At 47.5% G+C, this 16006-nt stretch overlaps 1 protein-coding gene and 1 long non-coding RNA gene across 7 annotated transcripts in view; one reads left to right on the top strand and one right to left on the bottom strand.

Moving 5' to 3' along the window:
- LOC103915593 overlaps nucleotides 1-13802 on the bottom strand; it is a 23581-nt gene extending 9779 nt beyond the window's left edge. Inside the window, exons 1-5 of one of the 4 annotated variants that reach the window (XR_663538.1) lie at nucleotides 13771-13802; nucleotides 9621-9747; nucleotides 8886-9028; nucleotides 6430-6512; nucleotides 1049-1844 (exon numbers count right to left, since the gene is read on the bottom strand). This is a non-coding gene — a long non-coding RNA (uncharacterized LOC103915593). Of the gene's footprint in view, nucleotides 1-1048; nucleotides 1845-6429; nucleotides 6513-8885; nucleotides 9029-9620; nucleotides 9748-13770 lie in introns of those variants that run through there. The other 3 variants (XR_663539.1, XR_663540.1, XR_663541.1) reach the window with 3 other exon arrangements.
- LOC103915594 overlaps nucleotides 1-14914 on the top strand; it is a 24047-nt gene extending 9133 nt beyond the window's left edge. For 2 of the 3 annotated variants that reach the window (XM_009322463.1, XM_009322462.1), the window contains 3 exons: nucleotides 11090-11297; nucleotides 12416-12636; nucleotides 13798-14914. In XM_009322463.1, the coding sequence (XP_009320738.1) occupies nucleotides 11137-11297; nucleotides 12416-12636; nucleotides 13798-14024 (609 nt within the window). In that variant the 5' untranslated portion in view covers nucleotides 11090-11136 and the 3' untranslated portion in view covers nucleotides 14025-14914. Of the gene's footprint in view, nucleotides 1-3013; nucleotides 4488-11089; nucleotides 11298-12415; nucleotides 12637-13797 lie in introns of those variants that run through there. The other variant, XM_009322464.1, reaches the window with a different exon arrangement.
- The last annotated feature ends 1092 nt before the right edge of the window (nucleotides 14915-16006 follow it).

Genomic DNA, 16006 nt, shown 5'->3' with positions numbered 1-16006 from the left:
CTGCCCAGGGAAGTGGTTGAGTCCCCATCCCTGGAGGTATTTAAAAGACGGGTAGATGAGGCGCTTAGGGACATGGTTTAGTGGGCATGGTGGTGTTGGGTTGACGGTTGGACTCGATGATCTTGGAGGTCTCTTCCAATCTTAATGATTCTATGATTCTATGATTTCCTGCTGCTAACCGCAGAACCAAGCTGGGAACAAAGTCATTTTACCAAAAGGAGCAATGTAAGGAACAATACCTTAAAAAGCCAAGCAGGATCAGAATCCTGAGGGGGAAGGTGTGAGGGCACTGGGGTATGTGTGAGCATCATCTCATGGAGCAAGGGTGTTCCTGCCCAGGTGGTGGGCGTCCATACCGTCAGTTGTTCTTCCTCATCGTCACAACGGTTGAAAGTTGCTTTAAACATTTTTCTTTTGCTTCTTCACTCCTGATCCCTTGTCATCCTCCTCCTTGCTGCCACTGTGAAATGAATCTCGGGTCATAGTGACAAATGTATTCCCAGCCTGGGAAGCAGATGCGGGATGTTTAGCGCCCGTGTTTTATTCAGTATTTAGTAACGGATATCGCGGACACCTCATTCATAAGACAGGTGGAAAAGGTGCCAAGGCAGGTTAGACCTGAAGGTCTGGCTAGTCAATCATTCTCCATCAGCCCAGAGCAGAGTCGAGGGGAAGACAGCGTAAGAAACAGGACAACTTTAGAGTGATTCTTCCCCTGCGTATCTTCCAGCTTTTAGCCTTCAATAGATTAGCTACTTCCTAAACCTCATGATGCTTTTAATTACTGCAGACTGCGCAGGAGGTCTGGTCCTAGTAAAAAACTCCCTAATTGCCTCCTCCCAGGGCCAGGACCGGGACCGGGACCCCACCGCCGGGACCGGGGCCAGGACTGGGACCGGGACCCCCAGGGCCGGGACCGGGACCCCCGGGGCCCGCGCAGTGCTGCCGTTCGAAATAACTCCTACCGGCTAATAAGCCCCTGATAATTTTCACTGATGCCCAATAACCTTTGCAAGTTTTCTTCGGTTTCCTTTTATTTTTTAGAAGGGTACAAGGGAAGCGTCGCTCTGGCTGGGGGGGAGGAGGAGTAAAGCCTTCGGGTAACTCAAAGCCCCCGACCTCTCTGATTTTTGTAGATAATTTGATGTATACACTCAGGTCAATACCAGTTTAACTCGTACAGTACACTTCACATTTTTCATCCATCCAGCCCCTGCAGTTTCTTCTATATCAGTAACAGCTCCCCTTAAAAGCCAGTCATGAGTATACTGTATATTTTTAAATCATTCAAGATTGCTTTCTTCTGCCATCTTCTGGCAATATGAAAAATCACAGCGTTTCAGTAACAGCAGTGCTGCTGTGCTGCTCTAAGGCAAGGGCCGTCAGTAAAGGCAGGGTATAATTAGATCAGTCGGCATAATTAGAAAAAAAATATAGCCCTTCTTGCTTATTTGAAAGCTTGCCTGATTCTTCCAGCTCTACCAGTTGATCTAGCAGCAGTGGCTCCGGGGTTATCCCAGGGCAAAATCTCTGTTCTGTAGACCTCGTGTTTCCTGAATGTCTCTAACAGCAAAGGAGAGTTGCATAACGTGCGAGACTTTATCGTTTCATAACAGGACTTCAGTGAGCGTACCCTAAATATTTTGAAGAGAGTCCTTTTTGCCAGTTTTGCTCTCGGCTCTTCGTAGCTCCTTGACAAAAGACATCTTTGTTTCCTATGAAATCACAGGAAGACCGTGTCCGATAGGCACGTAAAGATTTTCCTTCTACTGCAACAACCATTTCTTTCTGATCTGTCAATGTAAACACCACAAATCACGCCAAAGCACCTTGCGTTTTATTTGCTTAATTGTAAAACAAAACATTTTCAGTATTTTGTTAAAAATGTATGTAAGATTTAGATAAGATTAAATCATGGTTTCTGGGGTTTTGTTCCCCTTTTCCTGCAATCACACAGAGGTTCTTTGTAAACGACTACTTGTGATCCCCACTCTCGCGTCACAATAGCGTTTCCCACATAGTTTTGCTAAAAATATGAAAGTAACGTATGATAATTAAAAAAGGAAAAAATCCAAAAGGAGAAAATGCCAATATTTTTCCTTAAAATAAACTCAAAATTCAAAGCCGGTGCGAAAAACTACTCGCAAAATTCCAGCCTGCAAAGATAACATAAATAAAAGCTGTTCAAAGCTTTGTTCATTTTCACTAGCACCAGCAAAAATGACTGCTTGGGATGCCAGGCGTTGGAGCGAAAGGATGTTAACGCTATTTATAGCTCACGGATGGCTCCCGTTACCATTGTACCTGAGAAGCTCGCAGTCCTTAATGTATTCCTGCTCACAGCAACTTTCTCAAGCAGAGGACAGCCTTCCCAGGGCTGTGCTGGAGGCACTGGGGTTTAGCTTTGGGGAAAATGGACTGTTATGTTTGCAGCCTGTTCCCAAGCTGTCTATTATAAACCGCCTCCAGCAGGCACAACCTCCAGCAAGGCTGCACCCCTCCCTGATACCTGTGCTTGACTCACCCTCTTGGGAGCCATGAGGCTGCCGCTTTGCTGGAGGCTCTTCCTCCCTCCATCACCCTACCGGCTTCGGCATCGATCTACAGTCCACACCGAGCCTCGGCAAGAAACAGCGTCAGAAAAACAACAGCATAAAACCCGACAAGATAAAGGTGAAAAAAACCCTTCAAAAACTTGCAGGCACATAACAACCCTTGCTCCTGCCCTGCCTGACCAACCGGCCCGACTCAGGTGGCATCAACGTGATACCTGGGGAGTAGGGCAGCACTGCACTGCCGGCTCCTCGCAGAGGCAGCGCAGCGGCAGGGCCTGCCAGGGAAACTCCTTCCCACAAGCCAGCAAACGGCAGAGCAAGCTCTCCCAGTGACCCTGGGACTGGACATCTCACGGAGCAGCAAGCGCGTCCCCCCTGCCCTTGGCCCCTCATCCGTCACAGCCCGGAGAGGTGGCTGCGCACGCCGCTTTACCCACGCCCCCTGACTAGGCAGCTCCCTGGGTGCTTGCACTCTGCTTTACCTGGTACCCCAATACCAGGGAGGAGCAACAATAAAACCCCCAGCTTTATTTCTTCAAATTCAAGATAAGAAATTAATCGGACACACAATCTAAAGTTTGCAAGAGAAGGTAAACCCCAGTTCTAGGTGTTAGTATCTCCTCTTAGCTGTTCTCATACACCTCATCAGTGGTCAATTCCTTTGATACAAACTATCACCCTACTTAAAAGATGACAATAAAAAAAAGAAAATAATGATTTTTAATGTCAGCAATTAAAAAATCTAAAGAAAAAATATCCTGCTCTGCCCCAACAAAGCTGTGTCCCTTGAAAGCTCTGTGATGTGCCTGAAAAAATTTAAGTGCCAAAATAGATCTTCCACTGTAGAGTTTTGACGTCTTTTTGCTCTTGATTCTGCTGCAAAGAGTTTGTACAGCTTTGTCAACCTTAGAAAAAGGTGCCTTTCTCATATGTACCCTTTCAAAGCAAGGCAAGGCAAGGCGAGCACTTCACTGCTTACGTTAAAAGTGCAGGGAGAGACAGCTCAAAGATACCACTGCCAAACGACTGAGGAATATCAAAACCCCTTTACTCGTGCCTTCGAATATTCTGAAATCTTGCAAGCTTGACAGCATTGTCAATTTTGTATTGACAGCAGCAGTCAGAGAAAAATCATTTGAGGAGTAAATCAAGGAGAAGAAAAAAAACCCACTTTAATCCACAGTCACACAAATCCATACTGCCTGCAGAAGGGCAAGTGCTTTGGAGCGCCTTTTAATAGCAATATATTAACATCCTTGTTTGTCTTTCCTGAAGCTTGCAAGGCATTTTTCCCTCCCCTCTTTCAGACTCCGGTCTCTTCGACACCATTTATGTCAGAACTGCCCATGACTTACACCTATCGACAGCCTGTGACACCGACGAAACCTCGGCGCAGCGCTGGCTGTGACAGCACTCACTGGACTGTTACCAGTATCAAGGTCACTTTGTTTTTCTTCCTCTCGCTGGAGCTCCTCTGCCCTCGGGGCACGGGCTGCCCAAGGAAGGTTTCTGTCTAAGCTCCTCACAAGGCACAGCCTCTCTGCTCCATTACTGGCGTTATATAAGATTAGAGTGAAGTTTCTACTATTAGAAGCAGTTAGCTGCACGGTGACTGCGTGCTCTCCCGATTATAGCATGCAGCAGAGTTATGGCTGCTGGCAGCAGGACTTAAAACTACAGCTACTTTAATTCAGGGAGAAGCATGGGTGTAGTCGAGATGTGTCAAGAAAAACAGCAGTTTTGGGGTATTTTAACTCCTAGCAGTGGTACCCTGGACAGAAGTGCCCCAGAAGAGAATTAAAGGGGAAAGCGTCACCCTAGGCATGACAGATATCCAGAGCCGAGTCGGAAATTATGGTAGGAGCCTGTGGAGGGCAGCGCTGTCTTGCTGGGGATGGTGCATTGAATAGCTCAGAGATGCCAGCTGCTAAGGTAATACTTCTTTTTTTTCTCTCCCCTTTGAATCTGAAAGCTGCAGATGTAAAAGCTGTCATCCTGCCACAGCCATGGCCTGTCACTGCAAGCAGGACTCCCCGTTTTTCCACCCGCCGCCCCCATTCTCCAAGCATCCTTTCCTGCAGCGTTAGTCCCGTGCGTGGGCAGGTGCCTCTTCCTCGGCCACATGGCTCTTAAACAGGAGGCTTGGGGGAGGAAGGCTGGAGCTGGGGGGCTGGAGGCAGCATGGAGGTTCTCCCCCCTTGGAAAGATACGGTCTTGGGAAAATATGTGCAAATCGGTTGCATCGCAAAAGAACGGAAATGCTCTCCAGGAGCACTTCCATGAGCTAGCAATAACGTCCTCTCCCCAAAAACCAGCAGGGCACAGGTGAATTTCCCCCGCTAGCCTGAATCCTGCTGGCAGAGCCACGAGCCTGGCTCGGCAAGCTCCCCCCCCTCTTGGGGGCTTGCCTTGTCCAAGGCCAATGGTGGCCGTGTGACTTTAGATAGGGCTGCTGGAAGGAGCTGCGTGAGAGTGAGCGGTGGGAGGCCTCGCTGCAGCTCCCCACCTCGCTCAGGAGCCCATCTGAGCTGAGGCACTTGGGCTTCATCTCCACCTGCGCTACCTCGCAGCTCTGCCCGTGCCTGGCCAGGCACCCCCTTGACTTCCCGCTTCGCCGGGGACCTGCCTCACCACCGCGGGCTCTCCCGGCTACCCGAACCCCCGGCTGAGGCTGGTTACCCTCACCTGCCCTGTCCTGTGACTGCTCCCACTCCTGAAACAGCCTCGCCTGTCCCTCCCCTCCCCAGGTGCTCGCAGCTCCCCGGGGCGGGGTGGGTAGCGGCGGGCGGTTGCGGAGGAAGAAGCCTTTTGCTCTCCAGCCCAAGCTCAGGCTCCTCGCAAGCAGAAGTTGGTACCTTCCAGCTCAGTTTGGAGGAGCCAGAGGGCCCCATCATAAATGCGCCAGGCCGGATGTGAGCGGAGGAAGGAAGGAGAAGGAAGGAGACCAAGCAGCGAAGGGGTGTGAAGACTCAGATTTTCTCCCACCCAGTAAAACACGGCTGCTGGCGTAGGGCGAGGGGCATCTGCGAGGTGAGCTGAGCCGAGGGGGTAGCCGTGGAAGAGGCTTGCAGGGCTGCTCCTGCTCCTTCCCGACGCTGCGGTTAAAGAGAGGGCTGTGTTTTCCAGAGCCCTCGATCTGGCATCTTTCCCGGGTAGTAAATTTTCTTAAAAACCGAACCAAACAGAGCTTTAATTGTACATTCTGCTTTTCTCTTCACTCCGGAATAATGGCAATGGCATTAATACAGTGCTGCATTGAACACGTACCCGCACTGAGGCCGAGGGACCGATTCTGCTTTCCATTATTCAGGGGCACTGCCTCTGGTGAGGCAGATCAGGGTTTAAACAGCGAGCAGGAGCAATGAACTTCTGCTGTTCCCTGCTGTTTGAGTGTGGGCAAAATAAAAGGCCATAATATATGATGCAGTCAGCCAAGAAAGCAATATTGCTCTGCCATGTGCACGGTCTACACCGAGACGAGTCCAGGATCTCATTTCTAAATTCCCATAGGTGCCTCATTTAAACCATCAGCCATAACCTGCTTCTCATTTTCAATACCACTTGGTATTAGAGCTGCAGTGAACTGCTGGTGAGAGATTCTAATTCCTGCAAACAAGCCCCTGTAGGCTTGCAAGGAAAACAGAGAGTTCCCCTCTCGGTTGCCTGCTAGGTTCCCATCTGGCTGTTTTAACTTCGCTATTGCTTTTAAATGTGCCTGTTTCTGCACACGAGGCTTTCAGCTCTACCTCAGGAGACTCCTGGGTTCTCTTAGCGTCAGATTCTGGCCAAAATGTAGAGACACAGATTGGGTCTTCTTAACAAAAAGGAAGATCAGATTTCACATTACAGTATCTGAAAGATTAATTCCACTTACGTGATCATTTCCCTGTGAACCACACTTCTTTCCATCTGGATTTTTCCATCAGGAGGACAAAGAGCCATAGCGTTAAACACTACCTGAGAGAAAAGAGCAAGGAGTGTAAAAGATAAGTGCAGAGAGGCTTGCTGAGAGAAAAGAGAAGAAAAAAACAGAGTAGAGAGCAATTTCAAATGCATCGAGAGGCTGCTTCTTTTTTTTTTTCCCACGTGAATTATACTCTGATCTCATGCTTTGGTATTTTGAACCATTTAGTTTGTCAGGTTTTGATTCAGGGAATTTATGATATTTGGCTGCAGGAGCTTTCTGTATCATGTTATTGTTATCTAGTGTTTGTGTTATTGTAGTGACCGCAGGTCCAGCCAAAATCAGTGCCCTGCTGTGCCCGAGGCTATCCGTAATCTCGTGTTAAGACCTTGTTATTGAAAGACACCTGTCCCCACCCGGGCTACCATCATAACCACAAGCAGAGCTGTGCCAGCTAGGAAGGTGCTAGCGAAAGGGATAGAGGAAAGATGACTTGGGGCCCAACTAACGCCCTGCCACGGACTCCGCTTGGGACTTCAGACGGTCATTTAATCTCTCTACAGCTCAGCTCGGTCTTTAGGAGGCAAGGTAACAACCATGGCAAAATGGCAAGAGGATTTCCCCCTGTTGCAGAAGTAAAAGTGAAGGCTAGGTGAGCAAGTGGCTGCTCAGTTAGTTTGTGTTCATTTTTAGTTAAACAAACCATGTTTTTCTCAACCAGGAACAAGCACTTCATCTTGTTTTAATATTTTAAAAGATTTTATGCAATGCTAAAGTAAAATTCCAAACCAGAAGTAACTCTGAATAGAAAAATGGAAACGATAATTTTTTTGGAAATACCAACATGAACTATTTCAAATCTACAATATTGGAGCGTGTGTTTTTTCCAGAACTTTGCTGAGTTTTCTTTGACTGGAATCCGCAAATGCAACACAAATCTGTTAAATGCTTTAGCCAATTCAAGTCAGTGGGGGTTGTGCATTTTTATATTTTCTTTGCCAGAAAAATCTTCGGTAGAAAACGGCAATTGTTTCCAGTGTAGAAAAGTTTAAAAAAAAAAAAAAAAAAAAAAAGGGGGCCTTGCAGACTGTACTACTCCAGTGGCTGGATAACATCAGGGAGATACAAAGCTCAGCTAGGTTGTTGTAGACGAGGCCCTGGAACGACCGAGTCCCTTGGGAGCTGCACCCAGCTGCGCGCAAACAGTGCGGGGAGGCACCCGCAGCCCTTCCTGGGCGCTCCCTGCAGCTGGGCGATGCCGGCCCCCCCCCGATGCCTCTGCCTCCGGGGTGGCTCTCGTGCCCTCCAGGGAAACCCAAGCCTCCGTGACAGCCGGAGAGGTGACTCAGGCTCCACAGCTCAGACGTGGAGCCCAGCGGGCCCTGGCCATTTGGGGTGCGCCCCCGTGCTCTGGGTGTCTGGGAACTGATGCTTAATGACAAAACAGTTTTAAAGCTTGTGCTACCTTGTATTCCCCCGGGGAAGCAAGGAGGTTAATACATCTGGATTGCCCTTAAAATCTCTATCCAGTCTCAAATGTCTCCTATAGGTAGAAGGCTTTTTCTGTTGCTGTTGTTTTGGTTTTAACCACCAAAAAAAAAAAAAAAAGGAGAGAAAGAAAGATAGGAAGAAAGAATCTAACGAGATGGTCTTTTAAACTGTAGCCTGGAAGTATCTAAAGAAAAGTAATCCTGTCCAACTTGCATGGTCTAGATCTCTGCAGAAAACGTTAGTGGCCTTGTAAGACAAATTTTTTTTTTTCCCCAGTTACAGGGGCTCCTGCCCTCCTGCAGTCACTGGCTGTTTCCAACTAGAGCAGCTTCTGGGAGCCACCCAGAGGGAGCAGCTTAGAGAAATGTAATCACTGGCAGCACTTTTGCTAGCTTTGCAGTATCTTAAAGTAGAAGGGGTGGGGGGGAAACCCTCAGCAAAGTCCCTGGCCTTCAATTAAAAAATTCATATTACTTTCCTCATTAGTCCAATCATCTGGTATAGCTATTTCCAAGCTTACCCCAAAGGCCCTGCAGAGCAATTCAATTTCAAGGCCAGCGCAGCGCAGGGCAGAGCGGTGTGCTTGGGAGGAGCTACGCTTCGTGTTGACACGAGGAGCTCATTTGTCTGGCATTAGTCATGAGAAGCAAACGATGTTGACGCACTTTTTGGAAAGAGGATCGCTGGATGAAAGGGAGCTCTGTTGCAAAGCACCTCCCTGGCTGCAAAGGCTGGAGTCGCCTGCTAAGTTTCACCAGCACCAAAACGACTCAGTTCTTGGAGAACCTCCTCAAAGTCAGGTCTTGAACAAGAGGCCTCGCAATGTAATTCTCTCTGCTAATCATCTCCATTACTGTAAGTAGCTGACAGGCTACAACAGAAGTTTAAAGCAGTGGGGGCTAGGAGAACTGAAAGTTTAGTATCCATCTGCTCACCTCCACAACTTCAGCCTTTAAACATCTGCAGTGATTGAGTCAGCCACGCTCCTTGAAAACGAGCCTGTGGCCTTATGAATCTCCTGATGTAGAAGCTGTATTATCTTTTTCTTGATTTCCTTTTACTGCTTCAGCTTAACGTTCTGTATCAGTGAAAGTACAAACAGGTCATCATGACAACGCTGGCAGCAGCTCTTGAGCACAGTGCATGACTTTCTCAAGGCAGTAAAACTTGTAGGGCAATGCACAGTATCTTTTCCTGTGCTATTCTTCATGCTAATCTGTGCTGGGATTGCACAACATACTCCTTTACCAAAGCTCTTGGTGTTACGTTATCTGCCCTGAAAAATTCCTAGGCTTTTATCCCTATATTCCTCTCTGCTTCCCTGCAGTTGTTCTCCTTCACCGTTAAAAGTAAAACCAGTCAGCTTTTTTTCCACCTCTCCCGTCATTTTTATTGTGCTTTTCATATTTTGCTTATTAGGTAGTTACCCTAGGGAGGCTTCCTTTTTATTGGAACATACAAAAAGCTGTAACTGCTCTTAACATTTGTGGGGAGGAGGAGGGAGAAGGTGGCAGGGGAAGCAAATTTAGGCTGAGGTCACAGAAATGTATGTGGTGTGTTCAATGACACGCCTTGCACCATCTCTACTTCTTTTTCCATAAGCAACAAGACATTCTCCCTTGCTTTCTGCTTGTTCCCCAAATCAGCCTACACTGTTAAAAATAACGTACCTGGATGTTTGGACAAAGTTGTTGTGGTTGCTTTAGGAGCAATGTCCATCAGGCTGCTGCTGCTGTGGGGCAGGGGACAGACTAGGTGACTTCCAAAGGTCCCGTCTGCGCTTGTTTTCTAGAATTGCTGTGAAAATAAACCCAAACTCTAGATTTAGGCATTCAGGCATTAGAGTGAAAGCTGACGCCACATCAGAATAAACACCGGCCACCCCACTTTGGGAAGAGTTCTAGCGTGGCTCCCACGTTGATAACGGCTTTAATACCAACAAGCAACCAAACAAAGCTCATTAATGTTCTCTGGGGGGGAGAACAGCAATTCAGGATAATGAGATCCTGGCAGGAGAAATGCTCCTAAAGTCTCAGAGAAGGGACTGCTTGGATATCTTCGAACTCTTGCTCTTGACTGAGCTCTGCTTCAGGCTGGACCGGCTGGCCTGAGCTTCCTGGGTCTAAACCAGCAGGCAACACTGCAAAAGGCATGCCCGTATTCCACCGCATGGTCTGTGAGGGAGCAAAACAGCGCTAGATGGGATTTTCAACGGGCAACAAAGCCAGAACTTTCAGCTCTATAATTTCCCAAAATTCAGATGCTCTTTTTTCTCACATCCTAGGTAAGTACCCTACCCCTCAGACAAGAGAAACAGCCTCTCTCTGGAGGCAAATAGCTATCACATTATTTATACAAAGTGGAACAGCCCCCAGAGGAGAGGCTGAGGCAGACAGACGCAAGTATAGCAGTATAGCTGAGTGTTCAGGGGTATTCACCTGAGAGAGAGAAAAAACTAGTTCGAATTCTCTTCATTTCTATTTATATACAAACAGACATATGTATAGATAAGTATATATACATGTGAAAATCCCTTCATATGTATACATAGATGTATATGTAGGTGTATACATGTGTTTAAATACATCCCTATAAATGAAAGTTGTACGCACATACATTTTATATATGTATACTATGTGAATACATCTTACGCAGATTTTCACCTTGGCCCTAGACGCTTTGTAAGTATAAGTCAGTCCAGTGATTCATTCTTTCAAAAACTTCCAGTTCTAAGTAACCAGAATCAAGTGTGCACTGACACTTTGATAACTCTCCAACATAAAGTACTGGAGCTTTCCTGCATACGCTCATCAGCACTACAGTAACAGAAATCAAACCTGCACCTACGAGGTTCAGCCACTGCTGCATTCGGGTGGCACAGGATGTTCTTTTTCAACAGTGTTACCTGACAAGAAATCAAACCGTACCGTCTTATGCTGCTGCTTTTTCAGGGGATGAATTACATGCCTGTAGAGTCCTACCACGGTCAGTCCCGCTCTACGGATGCTTTTAGCAACACCTGCGGGCCCTGCTGCACACACCAGTTATAATAACGTAATGCTATTTGAAGGGTAACGAACAGGACTACTTTCTGGGGAATATTGTTTCTGTATGAAAATTTCCTCTCAATTCATTTCAGAAAAGCTGTCTCTGATATAGCCCGGGTGCACGCAAGAGAGGAGCAAGATGCCTCACACCAGAGACTCTTCATCTCCGACTAGCAGTGCAGGGAGCAGAGCTTCCTATGAAACACCAGCGCTATCAGACCTCCAGCGGCTCTTTTCGTTCAGAGGAGGGTCTGATAATCATGTGGACCAAGTCTGGCCAAATATTTACCTGGGAGATGCGTAAGAACATACAGTCCTATCATTAAGCTGTTATCGGTCCTTGGGAGGAGGAGGAAGGGGTGTGGTACACTGGGGAGCAGCTTTTGCGTCTGCAGGAATGTTTTTGCGATACAGGCTTCCAAAACTTGTAACATCCTTATGTCAACAAAGACACGACATACAAAATGGTGACTTAGTCATAGCGTGTCTGAGTTGGGTTTTCTGTATTCTGTGAACCACAGCGGATTTGGCAGGGTAAGAATTATTTGTGCTCCAGACAAAAGTCCTTAAAGAACCCATCCCAAATTGGTGTCAACTCTGAGATGTGTTATCTGCCCTGGAAACTGTGCTCTAAGGCAGCAGACGAGCACAGTAGCCCTCACACTCAAATAGGAGTAGCAGGATCAAGAGCCAGATGGAGGAGGACCCAAATGAATTATACAACAGGGATTTTGCCAGTCCAAATCCAAACTTTCTTTCAAAGATGGTAAAACTGAAAATATCAAACAGGAACTTTCATGCAAATACCTTCTTCTTGTGACCACTTCTATTTATTGCCCTTTCCTTCTATTTGGATTGCTGCAGATTACATAGATCACCAGCTCATTTTTCCCACCTCCTCCTCCTCGTGAATACATCAGTTAAGGATCACAGTTTTGCGGAATAACTTCAGTCCCAGCTTATGGTGGGAAGGGGGGAGAACCTGGCTGGTGAGCATGATGCAACCGCTTCATGTCCGAACCAGGAACGAGGTGCTGCTGCAACTGTGTGGGTTCTCACCCTTGCGACCCATGCACGCTATGAATGAGAGATTAGCTCTAGAATTCGCTAAACAACTATTTAAAGGAAAATCTTGACCACTTTATACAGTAAGCCATGTTCCCAGGGATTAACTGCTGGGAGGCATTTGCTTAACTAACAGTATCCCACCGGCAAGTCTGTGCTCTTGCTGCTCTCCGCAACACCATATCACATTTTTCACGTGCAAAGCACTATAATGCTTCTCGAAATTTGCTGCTCTGTAAGCAAGCTGCAGTTCCTGCATCCTTCCCTAGCGGGAGCAGGCACTAACTTTAAACCATGCTATTTTAGCAGAGTGTTAGGAGTGTTGCCAATGAGCCCTTCATGTCTTTCAACAGGTGGGCTGCTAGGAGCAAAACTACTCTTCAAAGCCTCAACATTACTCATATCCTTAATGCAGCAGATGGGCCATATAGCATCAACACAGGAGCCAAATATTACAAAGATCTGCAAATAGAGTACTACGGAGTAGAAGCATTTGATGATCCTTCCTTTGATTTAAGTATCTTCTTCTACGATGCTGCCAATTTCATAGGCAAAGCCTTAAACACTTCAGGAGGTAAGAGGGAGGCAGAGAAGCTTTCGGAGGAAGTTCCAGCACGAGCCAAATGGCTTCTCCTTGCAGTAACAGGCAGCCAGCAAAGCTCAGATTCAGCACACGGTTTGAGAAGGCACACGCAGAACCGCCGTGCGTAGGACGGGAGAAGGGCGCCTGTGCCACACACTGCAGGGAAGGTGGCCGTGGCCAGGTCCCTGGGAGCTGGGGAAGGCTGGCTGCCCCAAGCCCAGCACGGTGGGAGGACGGGCCAACCCTAGGAGCAGAGCGAGAGGGAAGGGCAGAGGTTATGGCACTGCGGGTGCTCCCCCACGGGTCCATCCTGCAGGAACGGGCAGGATCCGTGTGCCTCCACACGCACCTCGCAGCCCTGGCACACCGGCACGGGCTCCGGCCCGGCGATCCTGCCCCCTGTACCGCAGCCCTGCTCCCGCTCCCGATGCACTCAGCTGGGAGCAGCGGCACTTCAGCGCTGGCTTAAATGCTTCACATGCTCAAGTGCTTCGCAGAACTGGAGCTTTATTCAGACTGTCTATTAAGCTAGAGAAGCAGCAGAAGTTAATGAACTAAGTCAAAAACTACGAGCCTGACCCACAGCCTGCTGAATTTTTGTCAACAGAGTTTGGATTATGGCCTAGTTATCATAATTTCCATTTGTTCCAGAGTTTGCTCTGACTCTGACTGGCTGCGAGACCTGCTGCTTTCACTGGAGTGCTTTATTAAACCCTCAGTTATAGCTCACGCTGGGCTGCTGAGATACAGTAAATGATGAGTGCATTTTTACAGGCAGACTATCCTACAGAGTTTATGGGACTTGTCAGTCGTCACAGTCAGGGCTGGGCCAAAATTTTTTGCCAAAACTTCCCCACCCCCCGCAGAAAACTATACTAACAAGTTTAGTCACAGAAAGCTTCTCCTTCCACAGAAAATTTCAGCTACTTTAATCTGAGGCTTAAGCTAGACGCTTGAGGTCAGCATGAAACACCACCTTGCCTGAGATGTTTGACATGACCTTATGCTAACGTCCCTGAAAACACGAGTATCTGCTAATTGTCACCGTTGTCTTCCCAACTTGTTTCTGGTAGTTTTTGTCCTCCCTGCATCTTTCTCACTTTAGAAATGCTAAAGCCCACTCACCTTGCTGTGCCTCTTTTTTTTCTGCAGGTAAGGTGTTTGTTCATTGTGCCATGGGGGTGAGCCGCTCTGCGTCTTTAGTGCTCGCCTTTTTAATGATCCATGAAAACATGACACTGGTGGATGCTCTGAAAACAGTGAGTGCTCACAGAGACATCTGCCCAAATTCAGGGTTCCTCAGCCAGCTCCGGGACTTGGACATTAAACTAAACGAAGAAAGGAAAGGAACCAGAGCATCTGCTACTAAAGAGCTGTAAGAGAGTATGGCTGAAAGAGAGAGGACAAAGTGTTATTTGTGGTTCCTACATCTCTTTTAAATGAATTGCATTTGTAAACTATGGACGCAAGTTTACGATACACCAGAATGCATGTTATTACTAAAAGTAGATTTTACTTGATCTTTCCATTTTGCAAAGCCCGCCTAGATTATACTTATGATTGGTTGCATGTTGTATCCTTCACTCTCCACCTTAAAACATTGCTCTCTGCTGGTAAAAAAAAAAAAAAAAAAAAAAAGAGATCAGGTTCCACTTCAGAAATAGCTGTGTTTCAGCAACTAGTGAAGCTCATATCACTTTATGAAGTGTTAGGCTATTTGAGGTGAAAGATGTCATATTATTTATGCTACAGTAATGCTTAGAAGTTTTCTTATGAACCAGCCCCTCACCCCTTTGCTCCCCGTATCTAAAATGGTTTGTATTTTGAGACCTGAATCTGGCACTGGTTAGTTCCTCCTTTTACAATTGGTGGAGCCCCTGAGTTGGGGGTAAGAGGCTGTTTAAAGGCAGAGCAGCTGGGAAACAACACAAGCCACTCTAAGAAACTATTCCAGCTCTCTCTATAGTGTTTTCCCTTTGACTGTTCATCAGATAATTTTTTTTTTCTTCCATGAAAATACCTTTGTTCGAGAGGGCATTCAAATGTTGTTCACCTTCCCTAGTAAAATTCATCCAGGAGGTGCTGTGGAAAATGCTTCCGAAGAGGAGGGTGGGTTCCCAGCTGAGGCTCCAAACAGCTGCATGGGCAGTGGGAGCGGGTGCAGGAAAGCATTTGACGACAAAGTTCAACGTGCCCCAAATTTGCCTGAGAGTTCAACGTTATAAAACTTGGGATTTTCTTTCTCAGAAATAAAGGTCATTAACATCGCAACATCGTGTTCCGTGGCATTTGCTTTTGTGAGGGGACTCGGGTGAAAACTGAAGGGACACACGAATGGCAAGGGAGATGCTGACAGGCATCAGGCTTTCATCTTTGCGTCTCTGGGCCACCATAAGAGCGCTCAATAGCTACTGTCATCTGATGGATCAGTGCTGCCTGGAAACTATGTGAAGCACATCTGGCTCTCGGTTCCCAGCAGACAAACATTCGCAGCATAAAGCCAGCTCGGGGATGGCAGTTGTTTGCATTCCTAGTACCAAACTCAGGAATGCAAAGGCATGAATACTCCCCACCGTGTGAGCTGGCTGCTCAAGAACAGCAACAAGGAAAAACATTCCTTGCCATTCCCGGTGCTGTGTACGAGGCAGATTTCTGCCTTCAGGACGGACAACTCCGCACCTTTTATAATGCTCTTTGGCGGTATCTACATCTCCTACGTGGGCCAGGCTATAGGAGCGAGAGCACAAGGCAGAGCATTTGGCACTGAGGACCTGACCCTCACACCGAGGGCATCTCAGCGGGTTTTGCTTTGGACTAACCCTGTGGATTGGACATCCCTGAGCAGCAGGAGAGCAGTGCTGGAGCGCTTCTTTGCTTTACCTCCCTGCACAAGGAAACCTGCTCACGAGCTCCGGGGCTGCTCTGCAAGGTCAACAAAAACACAGCAAGTAGGAACGGTCAGCTTAGAAGTATGCTTCAGACCCAAATCAAAGTTTAACACGCGTGTCTCAGTTACCAATTAACTCTAAAAAACTGATTTCAACAAGTGAGGGGAAAATATCTCAGTGGATCCTGCCACAGAGATGCCCCAAGCGCAAGAGCCGCGTTCCCTTATGCTTCCCACCTACAGGAAAACTCTCCTCGCCTTTAGCAGCAGGACTGAGGCCAGCCAGCCATTTTCGGCCGCAGAGCGAAGGGCGCAGCTGAAGGTGCACTCGCTGGGGGTAGGAGAGCACCCGCACACTAAACGCATTTCACGCCACACGAAAAACTTACCGCGCTTTTAAAATACCGGTTGGTGCAACCGGAAAACCTGCACAGGGCTGTAAACGCCGCAGAATAACACACAGAATGCAATTTC

The sequence above is a fragment of the Pygoscelis adeliae genome, unplaced genomic scaffold, assembly GCF_000699105.1.
Source record: "Pygoscelis adeliae isolate BGI_AS28 unplaced genomic scaffold, ASM69910v1 Scaffold244, whole genome shotgun sequence".
Classification (NCBI taxonomy): domain Eukaryota; kingdom Metazoa; phylum Chordata; class Aves; order Sphenisciformes; family Spheniscidae; genus Pygoscelis; species Pygoscelis adeliae.
This window is presented reverse-complemented; position numbering and strand designations above follow the sequence as displayed.